The sequence below is a fragment of the Salmo salar genome, chromosome 25, assembly GCF_965601325.2.
Source record: "Salmo salar chromosome 25, fSalSal1, whole genome shotgun sequence".
Classification (NCBI taxonomy): Eukaryota; Metazoa; Chordata; class Actinopteri; order Salmoniformes; family Salmonidae; genus Salmo; species Salmo salar.
Genome location: NC_138315.1, coordinates 52,455,001 through 52,477,979, shown reverse-complemented (window position 1 = coordinate 52,477,979; position 22,979 = coordinate 52,455,001). Strand labels below are relative to the sequence as shown.

Sequence of the window (22,979 nt, the reverse complement as noted above, 5' to 3'; positions counted from 1 at the left end):
ACAGGGCTGGGTAAGGTAGGGCTGCGGTATGGTTGTGATAGGGCTGGGTAAGGTAGGGCTGGGGTAGGGTTGTGATAGGGCTGGGTAAGGTAGGGCTGGGGGAGGGTTGTGATAGGGCTGGGTAAGGTAGGGCTGGGGTAGGGTTGTGATAGGGCTGGTAAGGTAGGGCTGGGGTAGGGTTGTGATAGGGCTGGGGTAGGGTTGTGATAGGGCTGGGGTAGGTTTGTGACAGGGCTGGGTAAGGTAGGGCTGGGGTAGGGTTGTGACAGGGCTGGGTAAGGTAGGGCTGGGGTAGGGTTGTGACAGGGCTGGGTAAGGTAGGGCTGGGGTAGGGCTGGGGTATGGTTGTGATAGGGCTGGGTAGGGCTGGGGTAGGGTTGTGATAGGGCTGGGTAAGGTAGGGCTGGGGTAGGGTTGTGATAGGGCTGGGTAAGGTAGGGCTGGGGTAGGGTTGTGATAGGGCTGGGTAAGGTAGGGCTGGGGTAGGGTTGTGACAGGGCTGGGTAAGGTAGGGCTGGGGTAGGGTTGTGATAGGGCTGGGGTAGGGTTGTGATAGGGCTGGGTAAGGTAGGGCTGGAGTAGGGTTGTGATAGGGCTGGGGTAGGGTTGTGATAGGGCTGGGTAAGGTAGGGCTGGGGTAGGGTTGTGATAGGGCTGGGTAAGGTAGGGCTGGGGTAGGGTTGTGATAGGGCTGGGGTAGGGTTGTGACAGGGCTGGGGTAGGGCTGGGGTAGGGTTATGATAGGGCTGGGGTAGGGTTGTGATAGGGCTGGGGTAGGGCTGGGGTAGGGCTGTGATAGGGCTGGGGTAGGGCTGTGATAGGGCTGGGGTAGGGTTGTGATAGGGCTGGGTAAGGTAGGGCTGGGGTAGGGTTGTGATAGGGCTGGGGTAGGGTTGTGATAGGGCTGGGTAAGGTAGGGCTGGGGTAGGGTTGTGATAGGGCTGGGTAAGGTAGGGCTGGGGTAGGGTTGTGACAGGGCTGGGTAAGGTAGGGGTGGGGTAGGGTAGTGATAGGGCTGGGTAAGGTAGGGCTGGGGTAGGGTTGTGATAGGGCTGGGTAAGGTAGGGCTGGGGTAGGGTAGTGATAGGGCTGGGTAAGGTAGGGCTGGGGTAGGGTTGTGATAAGGATTAGGGGGTTGTGTTATCATTGATCAAAAAGGGTTGATTGACGGTTTTCACAATGCCACTCACGTTGTGCTGGTTATGAGTCACAATGCCACTCACTTTGTGCTGGTTATGAGTCACAATGCCACTCACTTTGTGCTGGTTATGAGTCACTCACTTTGTGCTGGTTATGAGTCACAATGCCACTCACTTTGTGCTGGTTATGAGTCACAATGACACTCACTTTGTGCTGGTTATGAGTCACTCACTTTGTGCTGGTTATGAGTCACAATGCCACTCACTTTGTGTTGGTTATGAGTCACAATGCCACTCACTTTGTGCTGGTTATGAGTCACAATGCCACTCACTTTGTGCTGGTTATGAGTCACTATGCCACTCACTTTGTGCTGGTTAAGAGTCACAATGCCACTCACTTTGTGCTGGTTATGAGTCACAATGCCACTCACTTTGTGCTGGTTATGAGTCACAATGCCACTCACTTTGTGCTGGTTATGAGTCACTCACTTTGTGCTGGTTATGAGTCACAATGCCACTCACTTTGTGCTGGTTATGAGTCACTCACTTTGTGCTGGTTATGAGTCACAATGCCACTCACTTTGTGTTGGTTATGAGTCACTTTGTGCTGGTTAAGATTCACAATGCCACTCACTTTGTGCTGGTTATGAGTCACTCACTTTGTGCTGGTTATGAGTCACAATGCCACTCACTTTGTGTTGGTTATGAGTCACAATGCCACTCACTTTGTGCTGGTTATGAGTCACAATGCCACTCACTTTGTGCTGGTTATGAGTCACTCACTTTGTGCTGGTTATGAGTCACAATGCCACTCACTTTGTGCTGGTTTTGAGTCACTCACTTTGTGTTGGTTATGAGTCACAATGCGACTCACTTTATGCTGGTTATGAGTCACAATGCCACTCACTTTGTGTTGGTTATGAGTCACAATGCCACTCACTTTGTGTTGGTTATGAGTCACAATGCCACTCACTTTGTGCTGGTTATGAGTCACTCACTTTGTGTTGGTTATGAGTCACTCACTTTGTGTTGGTTATGAGTCACTCACCTTGTGTTGGTTATGAGTCACTCACGCTGTGTTGGTTATGAGTCACTCACTTTGTGTTGGTTATGAGTAACTCACCTTGTGTTGTTTATGAGTCACTCACTTTGTGTTGGTTATGAGTCACTCACCTTGTGTTGGTTATGAGTCACTCACTTCGTGTTGGTTATGAGTCACTCACTTTGTGTTGGTTATGAGTCACTCACCTTGTGTTGGTTATGAGTCACTCACCTTGTGTTGGTTATGAGTCACTCACCTTGTGTTGGTTATGAGTCACTCACTTTGTGTTGGTTATGAGTCACTCACTTTGTGTTGGTTATGAGTCACTCACTTTGTGTTGGTTATGAGTCACTCACTTCGTGTTGGTTATGAGTCACTCACCTTGTGTTGGTTATGAGTCACTCACTTTGTGTTGGTTATGAGTCACTCACTTCGTGTTGGTTGTGAGTCACTCACCTTGTGTTGGTTATGAGTCACTCACTTTGTGTTGGTTATGAGTCACTCACCTTGTGTTGGTTATGAGTCACTCACCTTGTGTTGGTTATGAGTCACTCACCTTGTGTTGGTTATACTCAGGTCCTCTTTGTCTGTTCTCTATCTCTTCATAGACTGGTGCCGCTCCCTCTCTGCAGACCTGCTGGTACTCTCTCCTCAGCTGCTGTATACGGTCCACACTACTGTAGCAGACAGAGATCAGGGTTAGAGTCGGACCTGTTGGAGCGGTATGCAAACTGAAGTGGATCTAGGGCGGCCGTTAAGGATGGAGGTGATATGATCCGCTTCGGGAAAGTCGTATTCCTGGTCGTAACGTTGGTAAGTTGACTTCGCTCTTATATCCAATAGTTCTTCCAGGCTGTATGTAATAAGACTTAAGATTTCCTGGGGTAAAAACGTAAGAAATAATACATACATTTAAAATTTAAAAAATACTGCATAGTTTCCTAAGGACTCGAAGAGAGGCGACCATCTCTGTCGGCACCATCTTGTGTTAAGTGTTGCAGTCATTTCAGTCACTGTAGTAGCTGACGTGTATAGTGTTGAGTCATCAGCATACATAGAGACACTGGCTTTACTCAAAGCCAGTGGCATGTCATTAGTAAAGATTGAAGAAAGTAATGGGCCTAGGCAGCTGCCCTGGGGAATTCCTGCTTCTACCAGTAAGGGGCCTAGACAGCTGCCCTGGGGAATTCCTGCTTCTACCAGTAATGGGCCTAGACAGCTGCCCTGGGGAATTCCTGCTTCTAACAGTAAGGAGCCTAGACAGCTGCCCTGGGGAATTCCTGCTTCTAACAGTAAGGGGCCTAGACAGCTGCCCTGGGGAATTCCTGCTTCTAACAGTAAGGGGCCTAGACAGCTGCCCTGGGGAATTCCTGATTCCACCTGGATTATGTTGGAGAGGCTTCCATTAAAGAACCCCCTCTGTGTTCTGTTAGACAGGTAACTCTTTATCCACATTATAGCAGGGGGTGTAAAGCCATTATAGCAGGGGGTGTAAAGCCATTATAGCAGGGGGTGTAAAGCCATTATAGCAGGGGGTGTAAAGCCATTATAGCAGGGGGGTGTAAAGCCATTATAGCAGGGGGGTGTAAAGCCATAACACATACGTCTTACTGAAGTCTAACAAAACAGCTGCCACGATCTTTTTTTTATCATCAATTTCTCTCAGCCAATCATCAGTCATTTGTGTAAGTGCTGTGCTTGTTGAATGTCCTTCCCTATAAGCGTGCTGAAAGTCTGTTGTCAATTTGTTCACTGTAGAAGTATTGTATCTTGACAAATACATTTTTTCCCCCCCCAAACTTTACTAAGTGTTGGTAACAGGCTGATTGGTCGGCTATTTGAGCCAATAAAGGAGGCTTTACTATTCTTGGGTAGTGGAATGACTTTCGCTTCCCTCATGGCAGACTGCAATTTCACAGTTGCTGGATGGTGCTGGATCTCTGTACTGGAACAAGGGTTGGTACCCAACAAACATTACTATGGAGAGTGTGTGTGTGGTGTGTGTGTGTGTGTGTGTGTGTGGTGTGTGTGTGTGTGTGTGTGTGTGTGTGTGTGTGTGTGTGTGTGTGTGTGTGTGTGTGTGCATGTCTCTGCAGTTGTGTTTTTTGTGTGCCTGAGTACACGATTCTGGACTGCGTGAGGATAGTTTCTGGCTGTAGTTAACTTCTGTCTCTCTCTCTCTCTCTCTCTCTCTCTCTCTCTCTCTCTGTCTCTCTCTCTCTCTCTCTCTGTCTCTCTCTGTCTCTCTCTCTCTGTCTGTCTCTGTCTCTCTCTGTCTCTCTCTCTCTCTCTCTCTCTCTCTCTCTCCTGGTTGGCAGGCCCCTTGTTTGTTGTGTCTCCCTGGCGTGTCTCTCACACACACACACACTTCGTATCGCTGGGTCCCTTCCCAGCACCTCATCGCTCAGGAATGCCGGCGGGCCCCTAACGAGGTTTAAACTAGACATTAATTTAATCCCTTCTGCGGAGCCTTGCTTCTTTATTAATGAATTCATACGTTCGTCCTTCATCGAGTTGTTGTTTAAACTCCCTGCTTTCTGGCGGGCTCACAGCGTGGCTTTAATGAGGAGGGAACAGTAACAGAGGAAAACAGCTTTTTAAGGTTAGTTGATTGTTGGGGGAGAAAAATAGCTCAAGTTGAATTTTTTACCTTGTTGTGTGTTTGCGAGACTTAACAGCCTTTGACTTTTATAATTGTACGAGGGTCTGAGATAGAGATAAGATATATCAACATAACTGCTGTAAAAACTTTCCTTTTTTGGGGGGCTGTGGTTGAGTGGGGCCCTTGGTACTTCCAGCAACTGGGGGTGAACTAAGGCCTGCTTTCTGTGTCTGTTGCTTTGATGTGATGGCAGACTGACTGTCTTAAATTTTTATTTTATTTTAAAAATATATATTTAACCAGGCAAGTCAGAGAGAGAGAGAGAGAGACAGAGAGAGAGAGAGAGAGAGAGAGAGAGAGAGAGAGAGAGAGTGAGTGAGTGAGACAGAAACAGAGAGAGAGAGAGAGAGAGAGACAGAGAGAGAGAGAGAGAGAGAGAGAGGACAGAGAGAGAGAGAGAGAGAGAGAGAGAGAGTGTGAGTGAGTGAGACAGAAACAGAGAGAGAGAGAGAGAGAGAGAGAGAGAGTGTGAGTGAGTGAGTGAGACAGAAACAGAGAGAGAGAGAGGAGAGAGAGAGAGAGAGAGAGAGAGAGAGACAGAGAGAGAGAGAGACAGAGAGAAATGACTGGCACAGCTTTATCTCGCCCATCAGACTTCGGGCCGATGTTAACAATGTTCGAAAAATGAAGAAGGTAAAATATATTCTACTGGTTTGTCGTCGTGATGCGAGCCTTAATCTTAGAGAAGAGCTGATTTGTGGTGTTCGGGTTCTGGTTGGATGGACGCAAAGAAAACGTGCGCGATCGAACGTAGTGATTACGCTGAGGAGTAACACCCAAAATATTATTCATAAAATTCTTCACTGTCTTTTCTAAATGTATTTTCCTAGGTCTCTCTCAATCATTGATAATGTATGTGTCAAGTGTTGCGATGGACACTCATGTTCTCCTGTCGTGTACTCTATTATGTAGCGCCATCGTCATGTTTTGACATTTTTTTGAATGATTCATGAGCACCAGCATGGGGACTGTTACTGAAGTGTATCACAATTGGTGTCAAATGAAAGCTAAGTCTATATTTTAACAAAAATACAGGCGTAGATACATTTTACAAACCGTTTTTTTGCATCCCCCAAAAATTTTGGAATAAGCTAAATCCACTTCAATTAGTGTAGATGAAATGGGAGGTGACATGTTAAAGAAGGATTTTTAAGCCTTGAGACAATTGAGACATGGATTGTGTATGTGTGCCATTCAGAGAGTGAATGGACAAGATTGAAGTGCCTTTGAACGAGGTACGCTTCCCCCTCTAGAAGAACCTACTCCTCTAGAGTCTACACTGTAAAAAAAAAAAATACAGTGTCATTTTGTCATTTTACAGAAAATTCACAAGAAATGTTACAGTAACTTCCTTTTTTTCCCCCCCCTGAATAATGAACAAATTATTGTAAAATTACAGTAATAATCTCTCATTTAAATGTTTTCCTGTAAAATCAATTATAACAAATGATGGATTTGTTAAAAAACAAAACAATTTTAAGGGACACTTCGAATTTTATATATTTTATATACAGTACCAGTCAAAAGTTTGGACTTTACTTAAATTTTTTACTATTTCCTACATTGTAGAAGTAATATTTTATAGCTATGCAGGAATCCCTCGCTGATTTTAAACTTGTGTTTAATACGGGCAAAACTAAATAAATGTTTTTTTTTTTCTTCTTCAAACTCTCGTAAGAATGTTTCAGACGGACTACATGTTTACTCATTAGATGTCCCTCTAATGAAACATGTTCCCGCATATAAAATACATATAAACACATATAATTTGATGTTTATAAAGCATACAGATGAGTTGGTTAAGAAGCTAAGATGTAAAGTTGTCTTTTCTCTACAGAAACAGATGGTGTCTTTCTCTGAGCAGTAGGAAAACACATTATTCAGTCAACCTTTTTGATCTGTTGTTGATTACGTTGATATTATTTATTATTAAAGTGCAGCTGCTACGGCAGGGTAGCCTAGTGGTTAGAGGAGGCAGGTAGCCTAGTGGTTAGAGGAGGCAGGTAGCCTAGTGGTTAGAGGGGCAGGTAGCCTAGTGGTTAGAGGGGCAGGTAGCCTAGTGGTTAGAGAGGCAGGTAGCCTAGTGGTTAGAGGGGCAGGTAGCCTAGTGGTTAGAGGAGGCAGGTAGCCTAGTGGTTAGAGGAGGCAGGTAGCCTAGTGGTTAGAGAGGCAGGTAGCCTAGTGGTTAGAGAGGCAGGTAGCCTAGTGGTTAGAGGGGCAGAGAGTCTAGTGGTTAGAGGGGCAGGTAGCCTAGTGGTTAGAGAGGCAGGTAGCCTAGTGGTTAGAGAGGCAGGTAGCCTAGTGGTTGGAGGAGGCAGGTAGCCTAGTGGTTAGAGAGGCAGGTAGCCTAGTGGTTAGAGAGGCAGGTAGCCTAGTGGTTAGAGGAGGCAGGTAGCCTAGTGGTTAGAGAGGCAGGTAGCCTAGTGGTTAGAGGGGCAGAGAGTCTAGTGGTTAGAGGGGCAGGTAGCCTAGTGGTTAGAGAGGCAGGTAGCCTAGTGGTTAGAGAGGCAGGTAGCCTAGTGGTTAGAGGAGGCAGGTAGCCTAGTGGTTAGAGAGGCAGGTAGCCTAGTGGTTAGAGAGGCAGGTAGCCTAGTGGTTAGAGGAGGCAGGTAGCCTAGTGGTTAGAGAGGCAGGTAGCCTAGTGGTTAGAGGTGGCAGGTAGCCTAGTGGTTAGAGAGGTGGCAGGTAGCCTAGTGGTTAGAGGAGGCAGGTAGCCTAGTGGTTAGAGGAGGCAGGTAGCCTAGTGGTTAGAGGGGGCAGGTAGCCTAGTGGTTAGAGCGTTGGACTAGTTACCCGAAAGGTTGCAAGATCAAATCCCTGAGCTGACAAGGTACAAATCTGTCGTTCTGCCCCCTGAACAAGGCAGTTAACCCCACTGTTCCTAGGCCGTCATTGAAAATAAGAATTTGTTCTCAACTGACTTGCCTGGTTAAATAAAACTACTGTTAAAGCTTTGGATGCCATCGGGCCCTTAGTTTTGTTACAGGTGACAGTTTCGACCCTCATCACTGCATCCTGTAGCTAAAGGTTGGCTGGACTTCACTATAGACCCTTAGATCTCTACATTACTCATTTTTTGTTAACAACGCCCTACTTCATAAACTTCTGTCTTATCTAACTTTGCTGCTGAAGTACAGACTCTTGAGTTGCCTAACCGCCGTTCACAGGATTGGTTAACTCTTGAGTTACCTAACCCCGTTCACAGGACTGGTTAACTCTTGAGTTGCCTAACCCGTTCACAGGATTGGTTAACTCTTGAGTTGCCTAACCCGTTCACAGGACTGGTTAACTCTTGAGTTGCCTAACCCGTTCACAGGATTGGTTAACTCTTGAGTTGCCTAACCCGTTCACAGGACTGGTTAACTCTTGAGTTGCCTAACCCGTTCACAGGATTGGTTAACTCTTGAGTTGCCTAACCCGTTCACAGGACTGGTTAACTCTTGAGTTGCCTAACCCGTTCACAGGACTGGTTAACTCTTGAGTTGCCTAACCCGTTCACAGGATTGGTTAACTCTTGAGTTGCCTAACCCGTTCACAGGATTGGTTAACTCTTGAGTTGCCTAACCCGTTCACAGGATTGGTTAACTCTTGAGTTGCCTAACCCGTTCACAGGATTGGTTAACTCGAGGTTTCCTCCTTATTTGTGGATGAATGTAACAATTTTTTCTGGTTGATTTGGGATGTTTTATTTGTTCCTCCCATAACTGTGTTTTTGTATTTTAATGTGTGTGTATATATATATATACACCCATTTCCTACAGCTTTGTTTAGTCATGTTTTACCCCCCATTTCCTACAGCTCTGTTTAGTCATGTTTTACCCCCCATTTCCTACAGCTCTGTTTAGTCATGTTTTACCCCCCATTTCCTACAGCTCTGTTTAGTCATGTTTTACCCCCCATTTCCTACAGCTCTGTTTAGTCATGTTTTACCCCCCATTTCCTACAGCTCTGTTTAGTCATGTTTTACCCCCCATTTCCTACAGCTCTGTTTAGTCATGTTTTACCCCCCATTTCCTACAGCTCTGTTTAGTCATGTTTTACCCCCCATTTCCTACAGCTCTGTTTAGTCATGTTTTACCCCCCATTTCCTACAGCTCTGTTTAGTCATGTTTTACCCCCCATTTCCTACAGCTCTGTTTAGTCATGTTTTACCCCCCATTTCCTACAGCTCTGTTTAGTCATGTTTTACCCCCCATTTCCTACAGCTCTGTTTAGTCATGTTTTACCCCCCATTTCCTACAGCTCTGTTTAGTCATGTTTTACCCCCCATTTCCTACAGCTCTGTTTAGTCATGTTTTACCCCCCATTTCCTACAGCTCTGTTTAGTCATGTTTTACCCCCCATTTCCTACAGCTCTGTTTAGTCATGTTTTACCCCCCATTTCCTACAGCTCTGTTTAGTCATGTTTTACCCCCCATTTCCTACAGCTCTGTTTAGTCATGTTTTACCCCCCATTTCCTACAGCTCTGTTTAGTCATGTTTTACCCCCCATTTCCTACAGCTCTGTTTAGTCATGTTTTACCCCCCATTTCCTACAGCTCTGTTTAGTCATGTTTTACCCCCCATTTCCTACAGCTCTGTTTAGTCATGTTTTACCCCCCATTTCCTACAGCTCTGTTTAGTCATGTTTTACCCCCCATTTCCTACAGCTCTGTTTAGTCATGTTTTACCCCCCATTTCCTACAGCTCTGTTTAGTCATGTTTTACCCCCCATTTCATTGGCTCTGTGTTTCACTGCGTGGGGATTTGATGTTTATTATTTTATTTAACATTTATTTAACAGGTAAGTCTCTTTTACAAATGTGCTCTGTATAATACAACATAAATATATACATTATACCCATTATATATATATATATATATATATATACTGGGTATAATGGGTATAATATATATATTTATGTGATTTGATTTGGTGTTCTGTAGAGATACTGTTCTGTTCCACACCCCATTTTTTATTTATTTCGCCTTTATTTAACCAGGTATTTATATATCTATATATATAACCCTTTATTTAACCAGGTATTTATATATTATATATATATAACCCCTTTATTTAACCAGGTAGGCCAGTTGAGAACAAGTTCTCATTTACAACTGCGACCTGGACAAGATAAAGCAAAGCAGTTCAACAACATACAACAACACAGAGTTACACATGGAATAAACAAACATACAGTCAATAACACAATAGAAAAATCTATATACAATGTGTGAAAATGGAGTAACGAGGTAAGGCAATAAATAGGCCAATAGTAGCGAAGTAATTACAATTATACAAATTAACACTGGAGTGATAGATGTGCAGATGATGATGTGCAAGTAGAAATACTGGTGTGCAAAAGAGCAGAAAAGTAAATAAAAACAATATGGGGATGAGGTAGGTAGATTGGGTGGGCTATTTACAGATGGGCTATGTACAGCTGCAGCGATCGGTTAGCTGCTCAGATAGCTGATGTTTAAAGTTAGTGAGGGAAATGTAAGTCTCCAGCTTCATCGATTTTTGCAATTCGTTCCAGTCACTGGCAGCAGAGAACTGGAAGGAAAGGCAGCCAAAGGAAGTGTTGGAAATATACCTGCTGGAGCGCGTGCTACGGGTGGGTGTTGTTATGATGACCAGTGAGCTGGAGGAGGGGCTTTACCTAGCAAAGACTTATAGATGACCTGGAGCCAGTGGGTTTGGCGACGAATATGTAGCGGTGGGCCAGCCAACGAGAGCATACAGGTCGCAGTGGTGGGTAGTATATGGGGCTTTGGTGACAAAACGGATGGCACTGTGATAGACTACATCTAATTTGCTGAGTAGAGTGTTGGAGGCTATTTTGTAAATGACATCGCCGAAGTCAAGGATCGGTAGGATGGTCAGTTTTACGAGGGTATGTTTGGCAGCATGAGTGAAGGAGGCTTTGTTGCGAAATAGGAAGCCGATTCTAGATTTAATTTTGGATTGGAGATGCTTGATGTGAGTCTGGAAGGAGAGTTTACAGTCTAACCAGACACCTAGGTATTTGTAGTTGTCCACATATTCTAAGTCAGAACCGTCCAGAGTAGTGATGCTGGACAGGCGGGCAGGTGCGGGCAGCGATCAGTTGAAGAGCATGCATTTAGTTTTACTTGCGTTTAAGAGCAGTTGGAGGCCACGGAAGGAGAGTTGTATGGCATTGAAGCTCGTCTGGAGGGTTGTTAACACAGTGTCCAAAGAAGGGCCAGATGTATACAGAATGGTGTCGTCTGCGTAGAGGTGGATCAGAGAATCACCCGCAGCAAAAGCGACATCATTGATGTATACAGAGAAGAGAGTCGGCCCGAGAATTGAACCCTGTGGCACCCCCATAGAGACTGCCAGAGGTCCGGACAACAGGCCCTCCAATTTGACACACTGAACTCTATCTGAGAAGTAGTTGGTGAACCAGTCGATGGCGGTTATGATATCGTTTAGGACCTTGAGCGTGGCTGAGGTGCACCCATGACCAGCTCGGAAACCGGATTGCACAGCGGAGAAGGTACGGTGGTATTCGAAATGGTCGGTGATCTGTTTGTTAACTTGGCTTTCGAAGACCTTAGAAAAGGCAGGGTAGGATAAATATAGATCTGTAGCAGTTTGGGTCAAGAGTGTCTTCCCCCTTTGAAGAGGGGCATGACCGCGGCAGCTTTCCAATCTTTAGGAATCTCAGACGATACGAAAGAGAGGTTGAACAGACTGGTAATAGGGGTTGCAACAATGGCGGCGGATAATTTTTTAGAAAGAGATGGTCCAGATTGTCTAGTCCAGCTAACTTGTAGGGGTCCAGGTTTTGCAGCTCTTTCAGAACATCTGCTATCTGGATTTGGGTGAAGGAGAAGCTGGGGGGGTGCGGCGCTGTTGGCCGGGGTTGGAGTAGCCAGGAGGAAAGCATGGCCAACCGTAGAGAACACATTATGGCTGGTGTTCTCTCTTGCTCTGGGCTGTCACCAGTCTTCACGTCTGCCTGCCCTGAAGCCTATTATCCATCAAGCCCGGCACTCGCAGACCACACGATATGGGAGGGAAGGATGGAGGAAGGGACGGATAGAGGGAGGAGGGAGGGAGGGAGGGAGGAGGGAGGGAGGGAGGGAGGGAGGGAGGGAGGGAGGGAGGGATGGAGGATGGGACGGATAGAGGGAGGGAGGGACGGATAGAGGGAGGGAGGGATGGGAGGGATGGATAGAGGGAGGGAGGGACGATAGAGGGAGGGATGGAAGATGGGACGGATAGAGGGAGGGAGGGAGGGAGGGAGGGTGGGAGGGCGGGATAGAGGGAGGGATGGAGGATGGGAGGGAGGATGAGATGGATAGAGGGAGGGAGGGAGGGAGGGAGGGAGGGAGGGAGGGAGGGAGGGAGGGAGGGAGGGAGGGAGGGAGGGAGGGACGGATAGAGGGAGGGATGGAGGATGGGAGGGAGGATGAGATGGATAGAGGGGAGGGAGGGAGGGAGGGAGGGAGGGAGGGAGGGAGGGAGGGAGGGAGGGAGGGAGGGAGGGAGGGAGGGAGGGAGGGAGGGAGGGAGGGAGGGAGGGAGGGAGGGAGAAAGTATGTCTGCAGCAGAAATCCATCAGCTAATCCCAGGGAACATAATTAGAGGTGCCATTTTGACTGAGCGCACACCTCACTGCCCAAATTAATAACACACACACACACACACACACACACACACACACACACACACACACACACACACACACACACACACACACACACACACACACACACACACACACACACCACCTCATCCAAATGAATAACACTGTCAATGTTTAATTAGAGCGTCCACAGCGCAAACTTCATCATAACACTAGAGCATGTCAGGGGCTGAATACAGGGGCTGGATACAGGGCTGGATACAGGGCTGGATACAGGGCTGGATACAGGGGCTGGATACAGGGCTGGATACAGGGCTGGATACAGGGCTGGATACAGGGGCTGGATACAGGGGCTGGATACAGGGCTGGATACAGGGGCTGGATACAGGGGCTGGATACAGGGGCTGGATACAGGGGCTGGATACAGGGGCTGGATACAGGGGCTGGATACAGGGCTGGATACAGGGGCTGGATACAGGGGCTGGATACAGGGCTGGATACAGGGGCTGGATACAGGGGCTGGATACAGGGCTGGATAGAGGGCTGGATACAGGGGCTGGATACAGGGCTGGATTCAGGGGCTGGATACAGGGGCTGGATACAGGGGCTGGATACAGGGGCTGGATACAGGGCTGGATAGAGGGCTGGATACAGGGGCTGGATACAGGGGCTGGATACAGGGGCTGGATACAGGGCTGGATTCAGGGGCTGGATACAGGGGCTGGATACAGGGGCTGGATACAGGGGCTGGATACAGGGCTGGATAGAGGGCTGGATACAGGGGCTGGATACAGGGGCTGGATACAGGGGCTGGATACAGGGCTGAATACAGGGTCTGGACAGAGGAGAGGAGGACAGGGGCTGAATACAGGGGCTGGATACAGGGGCTGGATACAGGGCTGGATACAGGGGCTGGACAGAGGAGAGGAGAGGACAGGGGCTGAATACAGGGGCTGGATACAGGGGCTGGATACAGGGGCTGGATACAGGGGCTGGATACAGGGATGAATACAGGGGCTGGATACAGGGGCTGGACAAAGGAGAGGTGGACAGGGGCTGGATACAGGGGCTGGACAGAGGAGAGGAGGACAGGGGCTGGATACAGGGGCTGGACAGAGGAGAGGAGGACAGGGGCTGGATACAGGGGCTGGACAGAGGAGAGGAGGACAGGGGCTGAGGACAGAGGAGAGGGGGACAGGGGCTGGATACAAGGGCTGGACAGAGGAGAGGAGGACAGGGGCTGGATACAGGGGCTGGACAGAGGAGAGGAGGACAGGGGCTGAGGACAGAGGAGAGGGGGACAGGGGCTGAGGACAGAGGAGAGGGGGACAGGGGCTGGATACAGGGGCTAAATACAGGGGCTGGATACAGGGGCTGGACAGATGAGAGGGAGACAGGGGCTGAATACAGGGGCTGGACAGAGGAGAGGGGGACAGGGGCTGAGGACAGAGGAGAGGGGGACAGGGGCTGAGGAGAGAGGAGAGGGGGACAGGGGCTGAGGACAGAGGAGAGGGGGACAGGGGCTGAGGACAGAGGAGAGGGGGACAGGGGCTGAGGACAGAGGAGAGGGGGACAGGGGCTGAGGACAGAGGAGAGGGGGACAGGGGCTGAGGACAGAGGAGAGGGGGACAGGGCCTGAGGACAGAGGAGAGGGGGACAGGGGCTGAGGACAGAGGAGAGGGGGACAGGGGCTGAGGACAGAGGAGAGGGGGGCAGGGGCTGAGGACAGAGGAGAGGGGGGCAGGGGCTGAGGACAGAGGAGAGGGGGACAGGGGCTGAGGACAGAGGAGAGGGGGACAGGGGCTGAGGACAGAGGAGAGGGGGACAGGGGCTGAGGACAGAGGAGAGGGGGACAGGGGCTGAGGACAGAGGAGAGGGGGACAGGGGCTGAGGACAGAGGAGAGGGGGACAGGGGCTGAGGACAGAGGAGAGGGGGACAGGGGCTGAGGACAGAGGAGAGGGGGACAGGGGCTGAGGAGAGAGGAGAGGGGGACAGGGGCTGAGGACAGAGGAGAGGGGGACAGGGGCTGAGGAGAGAGGAGAGGGGGACAGGGGCTGAGGACAGCCCAATAACCTTAAAACATGGCCTGTAGTAGCTGCATCATGTGAGTAGCCTATGAGACTAATTTCTCACATATGCCTGGGCTATGGGTTCACCAGTCCGCAGTATCCCGTCTTCTCTACAGACATGCTGTCTACCCATCTCCCTGAATAGAAGCCACCACTATACCAAATTCTCTGAAGGCATGGAGTCTATCCATGTCTCTCTCCCTACAAACAACCCCTGCTGGGTTCATACGACCCCTGATGGGTTCATACGACCCCTGATAAACGACCCCTGATGGGTTCATACGACCCCTGCTGGGTTCATACGACCCCTGCTGGGTTCATACGACCCCTGCTGGGTTCACACGACCCCTGCTGGGTTCATACGACCCCTGATGGGTTCATACGACCCCTGCTGGGTTCATACGGACGTGCTTGTTGCACCCTCGACAACTACTATGATTATTATTATTTGACAATGCTGGTCATTTATGAACATTTGAACATCTTGACCATGTGCTGTTATAATCTCCACCCGGCACAGCCAGAAGAGGACTGGCCACCCCTCATAGCCTGGTTCCTCTCTAGGTTTCTTCCTAGGTTCTGGCCTTTCTAGGGAGTTTTTCCTAGGGAGTTTTTCCTAGCCACCGTGCTTCTTTCACATGCATTGCTTGCTGTTTGGGGTTTTAGGCTGGGTTTCTGTACAGCACTTTGAGAATATCAGCTGATGTACGAAGGGCTATATAAAAAATAAATTTGATTTGAAATTTGATACGACCTCTGCTACTTCATACAACCCCTGATGGGTTCATACGACCCCTGATGGGTTCATACGACCCCTGCTGGATTCATACGACCCCTGCTACTTCATACAACCCCTGCTGGGTTGATACGACCCCTGATGGGTTTATACGACCCCTGCTGGGCTCACCATTTTCTCTAGACACATGCACTCTTCCCAAAGTATAGACTTGTTACAGTTACCACCCACAATGGGTTATCTGAGGTATAGAGTAACTGGTCACCAACTGGTCGATTGTGATCCTAGTCGATCACCAAACATTTCTATAAAAAGCCCAATGATATTTTTGTTATTAGTTTCGCCTGTTTACGGTAAGTGGACTTGATTCAGCTGCCCTGTTTACAGTAAGTGGACTTGATTCAGCTGCCCTGTTTACGGTAAGTGGACTTGATCAACTGCCCTGTTTACAGTAAGTGGACTTGATTCAGCTGCCCTGTTTACGGTAAGTGGACTTGATTCAGCTGCCCTGTTTACGGTAAGTGGACTTGATTCAGCTGCCCTGTTTACGGTAAGTGGACTTGATTCAGCTGCCCTGTTTACAGTAAGTGGACTTGATTCAAGCTGCCCTGTTTACGGTAAGTGGACTTGATTCAGCTGCCCTGTTTACAGTAAGTGGACTTGATTCAGCTGCCCTGTTTACGGTAAGTGGACTTGATTCAGCTGCCCTGTTTACGGTAAGTGGACTTGATTCAGCTGCCCTGCACACTGGGCAATGAAAATGCTCCCATTTTAAACCATTTCATTATGTCTATAGGTACAAATTCCTCCAATCCGGCAGGCACGGAGAGCAAATCAAGTGCACCTATAGGACTTACCACTGGCCAATCAGAGAGCTCAGATCACCAGAGAGAGAGAGACTGTCAACGAGAGCTGCTGTCATTATGGGTGACTTTATGTTTCAGATTTTATTCATCACTTCGTTCAACACTTCGTTCAACACCTTTAAAAGCCACAAACCACCTCTTCGTATCCACTCACGCAACAAAGCGTATCGATAGACTAGAGTTGTTTACTAACGGCTAGTTTCCTTCTGATATCAAGGAGCAGTTCACCTTCTCTGGATCCTCCGAGTAACAACACGAATCGCTGCACGAGGCAGAAATCATGCCGGACCGCCCCCTTTATGGTCAGTCAGCTGAGGAAGGAAGAGCTGAGGGAGGAAGAGCTGAGGGAGGAAGAGCTGAGGGAGGAAGGGCTGAGGGAGGAAGAGCTGAGGGAGGAAGAGCTGAGGGAGGAAGAGCTGAGGGAGGAAGAGCTGAGGGAGGAAGAGCTGAGGGAGGAAGAGCTGAGGGAGGAAGAACTGACGGAGGAAGGGCTGAGGGAGGAAGAACTGAGGGAGGATGAGCTGAGGGAGGACGAACTGAGGGAGGAAGAGCTGAGGGAGGAAGAGCTGAGGGAGGAAGGACTGAGGGAGGAAGAGCTGAGGGAGGACGAACTGAGGGAGGAAGAGCTGAGGGAGGAAGAGCTGAGGGAGGAAGAGCTGAGGGAGGAAGGGCTGAGGGAGGAAGAACTGAGGGAGGATGAGCTGAGGGAGGACGAACTGAGGGAGGAAGAGCTGAGGGAGGAAGAGCTGAGGGAGGAAGAGCTGAGGGAGGAAGAGCTGACGGAGGAAGAGCTGAGGGAGGAAGAGCTGAGGGAGGGAGGAAGAGCTGAGGGAGGAAGAGCTGAGGGAGGAAGAGCTGACGGAGGAAGAGCTGAGGGAGGAAGAGCTGAGGGAGGAAGAGCTGAGGGAGGAAGAGCTGAGGGAGGAAGAGCTGAGGGAGGAAGAGCTGAGGGAGAGAGCTGAGGGACGGTGAGAGCCAACCTCTCTCCGCTGCTCTCTCTCTCACCCTCCCTCCATCTGCTGAGACTGACCATCAGTTCAGTAAAATAAAACTAAAGGCAAATTATTTAATTTATGCCTCACAAGTAATACAACAAATGATTTATTACCAGTGTGATCATATACATCAAGTTTAATATATCATTGTAAAACGGTCTGAGAAGAAGGCAGGTCTACTGAAGAACAGCCAATATGCAGTGGTAATGTATTGAGCCAGTGTCCTACCGCACAAACCTCATTGCAACAGAACTGTTTTAAACAGGTTGGTTTAAATGCAGTAGGAACTGCACCTCTTATAGGGAACAATAGGAGAGGAGGGGGGGAACCAATCTGTAGGAACTGCACCTCTTATAGGGAACAATAGGAGAGGAGGGGGGGAACCAATCTGTAGGAACTGCATCTCTTATAGGGAACAATAGGAGAGGAGGGGGGGAACCAATCTGTAGGAACTGCACCTCTTATAGGGAACAATAGGAGAGGAGGGGGGGAACCAATCTGTAGGAACTGCATCTCTTATAGGGAACAATAGGAGAGGAGGGGGGGAACCAATCTGTAGGAACTGCATCTCTTATAGGGAACAATAGGAGAGGAGGGGGGGAACCAATCTGTAGGAACTGCATCTCTTATAGGGAACAATAGGAGAGGAGGGGGGGAACCAATCTGCAGGAACTGCATCTCTTATAGGGAACAATAGGAGAGGAGGGGGGGAATCAATCTGTAGGAACTGCATCTCTTATAGGGAACAATAGGAGAGGAGGGGGGAATCAATCTGTAGGAACTGCATCTCTTATAGGGAACAATAGGAGAGGAGGGGGGGAACCAATCTGTAGGAACTGCATCTCTTATAGGGAACAATAGGAGAGGAGGGGGGGAACCAATCTGTAGGAACTGCATCTCTTATAGGGAACAATAGGAGAGGAGGGGGGGAATCAATCTGTAGGAACTGCATCTCTTATATAGGAACAATAGGAGAGGAGGGGGGGAACCAATCTGTAGGAACTGCATCTCTTATAGGGAACAATAGGAGAGGAGGGGGGGAACCAATCTGGAGGAACTGCATCTCTTATAGGGAACAATAGGAGAGGAGGGGGGGAACCAATCTGTAGGAACTGCATCTCTTATAGGGAACAATAGGAGAGGAGGGGGGGAACCAATCTGTAGGAACTGCACCTCTTATAGGGAACAATAGGAGAGGAGGGGGGGAACCAATCTGTAGGAACTGCATCTCTTATAGGGAACAATAGGAGAGGAGGGGGGGAACCAATCTGTAGGAACTGCATCTCTTATAGGGAACAATAGGAGAGGAGGGGGGGAATCAATCTGTAGGAACTGCACCTCTTATAGGGAACAATAGGAGAGGAGGGGGGGAACCAATCTGTAGGAACTGCATCTCTTATAGGGAACAATAGGAGAGGAGGGGGGGAACCAATCTGTAGGAACTGCATCTCTTATAGGGAACAATAGGAGAGGAGGGGGGGAACCAATCTGTAAGAACTGCATCTCTTATAGGGAAAAATAGGAGAGGAGGGGGGGAACCAATCTGTAGGAACTGCATCTCTTATAGGGAACAATAGGAGAGGAGGGGGGGAATCAATCTGTAGGAACTGCATCTCTTATAGGGAACAATAGGAGAGGAGGGGGGAATCAATCTGTAGGAACTGCATCTCTTATAGGGAACAATAGGAGAGGAGGGGGGGAACCAATCTGTAGGAACTGCATCTCTTATAGGGAACAATAGGAGAGGAGGGGGGGAACCAATCTGTAGGAACTGCACCTCTTATAGGGAACAATAGGAGAGGAGGGGGGGAACCAATCTGTAGGAACTGCATCTCTTATAGGGAACAATAGGAGAGGAGGGGGGGAACCAATCTGCAGGAACTGCACCTCTTATAGGGAACAATAGGAGAGGAGGGGGGGAACCAATCTGTAGGAACTGCATCTCTTATAGGGAACAATAGGAGAGGAGGGGGGGAACCAATCTGTAGGAACTGCACCTCTTATATAGGAACAATAGGAGAGGAGGGGGGAACCAATCTGTAGGAACTGCACCTCTTATATAGGAACAATAGGAGAGGAGGGGGGGAACCAATCTGTAGGAACTGCATCTCTTATAGGGAACAATAGGAGAGGAGGGGGGAACCAATCTGTAGGAACTGCACCTCTTATAGGGAACAATAGGAGAGGAGGGGGGGAACCAATCTGCAGGAACTGCATCTCTTATAGGGAACAATAGGAGAGGAGGGGGGGAACCAATCTGTAGGAACTGCATCTCTTATAGGGAACAATAGGAGAGGAGGGGGGGAACCAATCTGCAGGAACTGCATCTCTTATAGGGAACAATAGGAGAGGAGGGGGGAATCAATCTGTAGGAACTGCACCTCTTATAGGGAACAATAGGAGAGGAGGGGGGAATCAATCTGTAGGAACTGCATCTCTTATAGGGAACAATAGGAGAGGAGGGGGGGAACCAATCTGTAGGAACTGCATCTCTTATAGGGAACAATAGGAGAGGAGGGGGGGAATCAATCTGTAGGAACTGCATCTCTTATAGGGAACAATAGGAGAGGAGGGAGGGAATCAATCTGTAGGAACTGCATCTCTTATAGGGAACAATAGGAGAGGAGGGGGGGAACCAATCTGTAGGAACTGTATCTCTTATAGGGAACAATAGGAGAGGAGGGGGGGAACCAATCTGTAGGAACTGCACCTCTTATAGGGAACAATAGGAGAGGAGGGGGGGAACCAATCTGTAGGAACTGCACCTCTTATAGGGAACAATAGGAGAGGAGGGGGGGAACCAATCTGTAGGAACTGCATCTCTTATAGGGAACAATAGGAGAGGAGGGGGGGAACCAATCTGTAGGAACTGCATCTCTTATAGGGAACAATAGGAGAGGAGGGGGGAATCAATCTGTAGGAACTGCATCTCTTATAGGGAACAATAGGAGAGGAGGGGGGGAATCAATCTGTAGGAACTGCACCTCTTATAGAGGAACAATAGGAGAGGAGGGGGGGAACCAATCTGTAGGAACTGCATCTCTTATAGGGAACAATAGGAGAGGAGGGGGGGAACCAATCTGTAAGAACTGCATCTCTTATAGGGAAAAATAGGAGAGGAGGGGGGGAACCAATCTGTAGGAACTGCATCTCTTATAGGGAACAATAGGAGAGGAGGGGGGGAATCAATCTGTAGGAACTGCATCTCTTATAGGGAACAATAGGAGAGGAGGGGGGAATCAATCTGTAGGAACTGCATCTCTTATAGGGAACAATAGGAGAGGAGGGGGGGAACCAATCTGTAGGAACTGCATCTCTTATAGGGAACAATAGGAGAGGAGGGGGGGAACCAATCTGTAGGAACTGCATCTCTTATAGGGAACAATAGGAGAGGAGGGGGGGAACCAATCTGTAGGAACTGCATCTCTTATAGGGAACAATAGGAGAGGAGGGGGGGACCAATCTGTAGGAACTGCACCTCTTATAGGGAACAATAGGAGAGGAGGGGGGGAATCAATCTGTAGGAACTGCATCTCTTATAGGGAACAATAGGAGAGGAGGGGGGGAACCAATCTGTAGGAACTGCATCTCTTATAGGGAACAATAGGAGAGGAGGGGGGGAACCAATCTGTAGGAACTGCATCTCTTATAGGGAACAATAGGAGAGGAGGGGGGGAACCAATCTGTAGGAACTGCATCTCTTATAGGGAACAATAGGAGAGGAGGGGGGGACCAATCTGTAGGAACTGCACCTCTTATAGGGAACAATAGGAGAGGAGGGGGGGAACCAATCTGTAGGAACTGCATCTCTTATAGGGAACAATAGGAGAGGAGGGGGGGAATCAATCTGTAGGAACTGCACCTCTTATAGGGAACAATAGGAGAGGAGGGGGGGACCAATCTGTAGGAACTGCATCTCTTATAGGGAACAATAGGAGAGGAGGGGGGGAATCAATCTGCAGGAACTGCACCTCTTTAACAGGGACAGTGTCCACGGTGGACACCACCAGCTGTGAATTCTGACATCTCTCAAATCAAGCTATTTCTTTTAACAGATCGAGAGAGCTTTGTGCTGTCATCCCTCTCTTCATCCCCGTCTTCATCCCTCTCTTCATCCCTCTCTTCATCCCTGTCTTCATCCCTCTCTTCATCCCTCTCTTCATCCCTCTCTTCATCCCTCTCTTCATCCTTCTCTTAATCCCTCTCTTCATCCCTATCTTCATCCCTGTCTTCATCCCTCTCTTCATCCCTGTCTTCATCCCTCTCTTCATCCCTCTCTTCCTCCCTGTCTTCATCCCTCTCTTCATCCCTCTCTTCATCCCTCTCTTCATCCTTCTCTTCATCCCTCTCTTCATCCCTCTCTTCATCCCTGTCTTCATCATTCTCTTCATCCCTCTCTTCATCCCTCTCTTCATCCCTCTCTTCATCCCTGTCTTCATCCCTCTCTTCATCCTTCTCTTCATCCCTGTCTTCATCCCTCTCTTCATCCCTGTCTTCATCCCAGTCTTCATCCCTCTCTTCATCCTTCTCTTCATCCCTCTCTTAATCCCTCTCTTCATCCCTATCTTCATCCCTGTCTTCATCCCTCTCTTCATCCCTCTCTTCATCCCTGTCTTCATCCCTCTCTTCATCCCTCTCTTCATCCCAGTCTTCATCCCTCTCTTCATCCTTCTCTTCATCCCTCTCTTCATCCCTCTCTTCATCCCTCTCTTCATCCCTATCTTCATCCCTGTCTTCATCCCTCTCTTCATCCCTCTCTTCATCCCTCTCTTCATCCTTCTCTTCATCCCTCTCTTCATCCCTCTCTTCATCCCTGTCTTCATCCCTCTCTTCATCCCTGTCTTCATCCCTCTCTTCATCCCTGTCTTCATCCCTCTCTTCATCCCTCTCTTCATCCCTCTCTTCATCCCTCTCTTCATCCCTCTCTTCATCCCTATCTTCATCCCTCTCTTCATCCTTCTCTTCATCCCTCTCTTCATCCCTCTCTTCATCCCTGTCTTCATCCCTCTCTTTATCCCTGTCTTCATCCCTCTCTTCATCCCTGTCTTCATCCCTCTCTTCATCCCTCTCTTCATCCCTCTCTTCATCCTTCTCTCATTTCTCTCCTCCACTAATATCCTCAGGCCACTGCTCTTTTAATTGGTCGACGTTTTCCCAAATGGAATTTGACAACAAAAGCCCAGTGTGACAGGTGGTCTCTCAGCCTTCTAACCAGACGTGGCATCGCTTTCTAAACGCCACTGACAATCCCAAGATATAATTAGGAATATTGTGGCTGACATTACATCATCGAGACTGCACAGATGTGTGTGCGTGTGTGTGTGTGTGTGTGTGTGTGTGTGTGTGTGTGTGTGTGTGTGTGCGTGTGTGTGCGTGTGTGTGTGTGTGTGTGTGTGTGTGTGTGTGTGTGTCCTCTTCGTGTACCATCAAACCCGCATATTCACCAGCTACAATTGGAGCCTTCCTTCCACCACAGACATCTTTCTACTTTCAAGCTACTTCACATCTCTCTCTATTCCACGTCTCTTCATTCCACATCTCTCCATTTACACGTCTCTCCATTCCACATCTCTCTATTCCACATCTATCCATTCCACATCTCTCCATCCCACATCTCTCTATTCCACATCTCTCCATCCCACATCTCTCTATTCCACATCTCTCCATTCCACATCTCTCTATTCCACATCTATCCATTCCACATCTCTCCATCCCACATCTCTCTATTCCACATCTCTCTATTCCACGTCTCTCCATTCCACGTCTCTCCATCCCACATCTCTCCATTCCACATCTCTCCATTCCACATCTCTCTATTCCACATCTCTCCATCCCACATCTCTCTATTCCACATCTCTCCATTCCACATCT

The 22,979-nt window shown here is 48.6% G+C and overlaps 1 protein-coding gene across 4 annotated transcripts in view; it reads right to left on the bottom strand.

Annotated features, from left to right (window-relative positions):
* Nucleotides 1–22,979, bottom strand: part of pard3bb (par-3 family cell polarity regulator beta b) — a 563,164-nt gene that overhangs the window by 88,720 nt on the left and 451,465 nt on the right. For all 4 annotated transcript variants that reach the window (XM_082969211.1, XM_082969213.1, XM_082969212.1 and 1 more), the window contains one exon: nucleotides 2,738–2,858. In XM_082969211.1, the coding sequence (XP_082825337.1) occupies nucleotides 2,738–2,858 (121 nt within the window). The remainder of the gene's footprint in view (nucleotides 1–2,737; nucleotides 2,859–22,979) is intronic.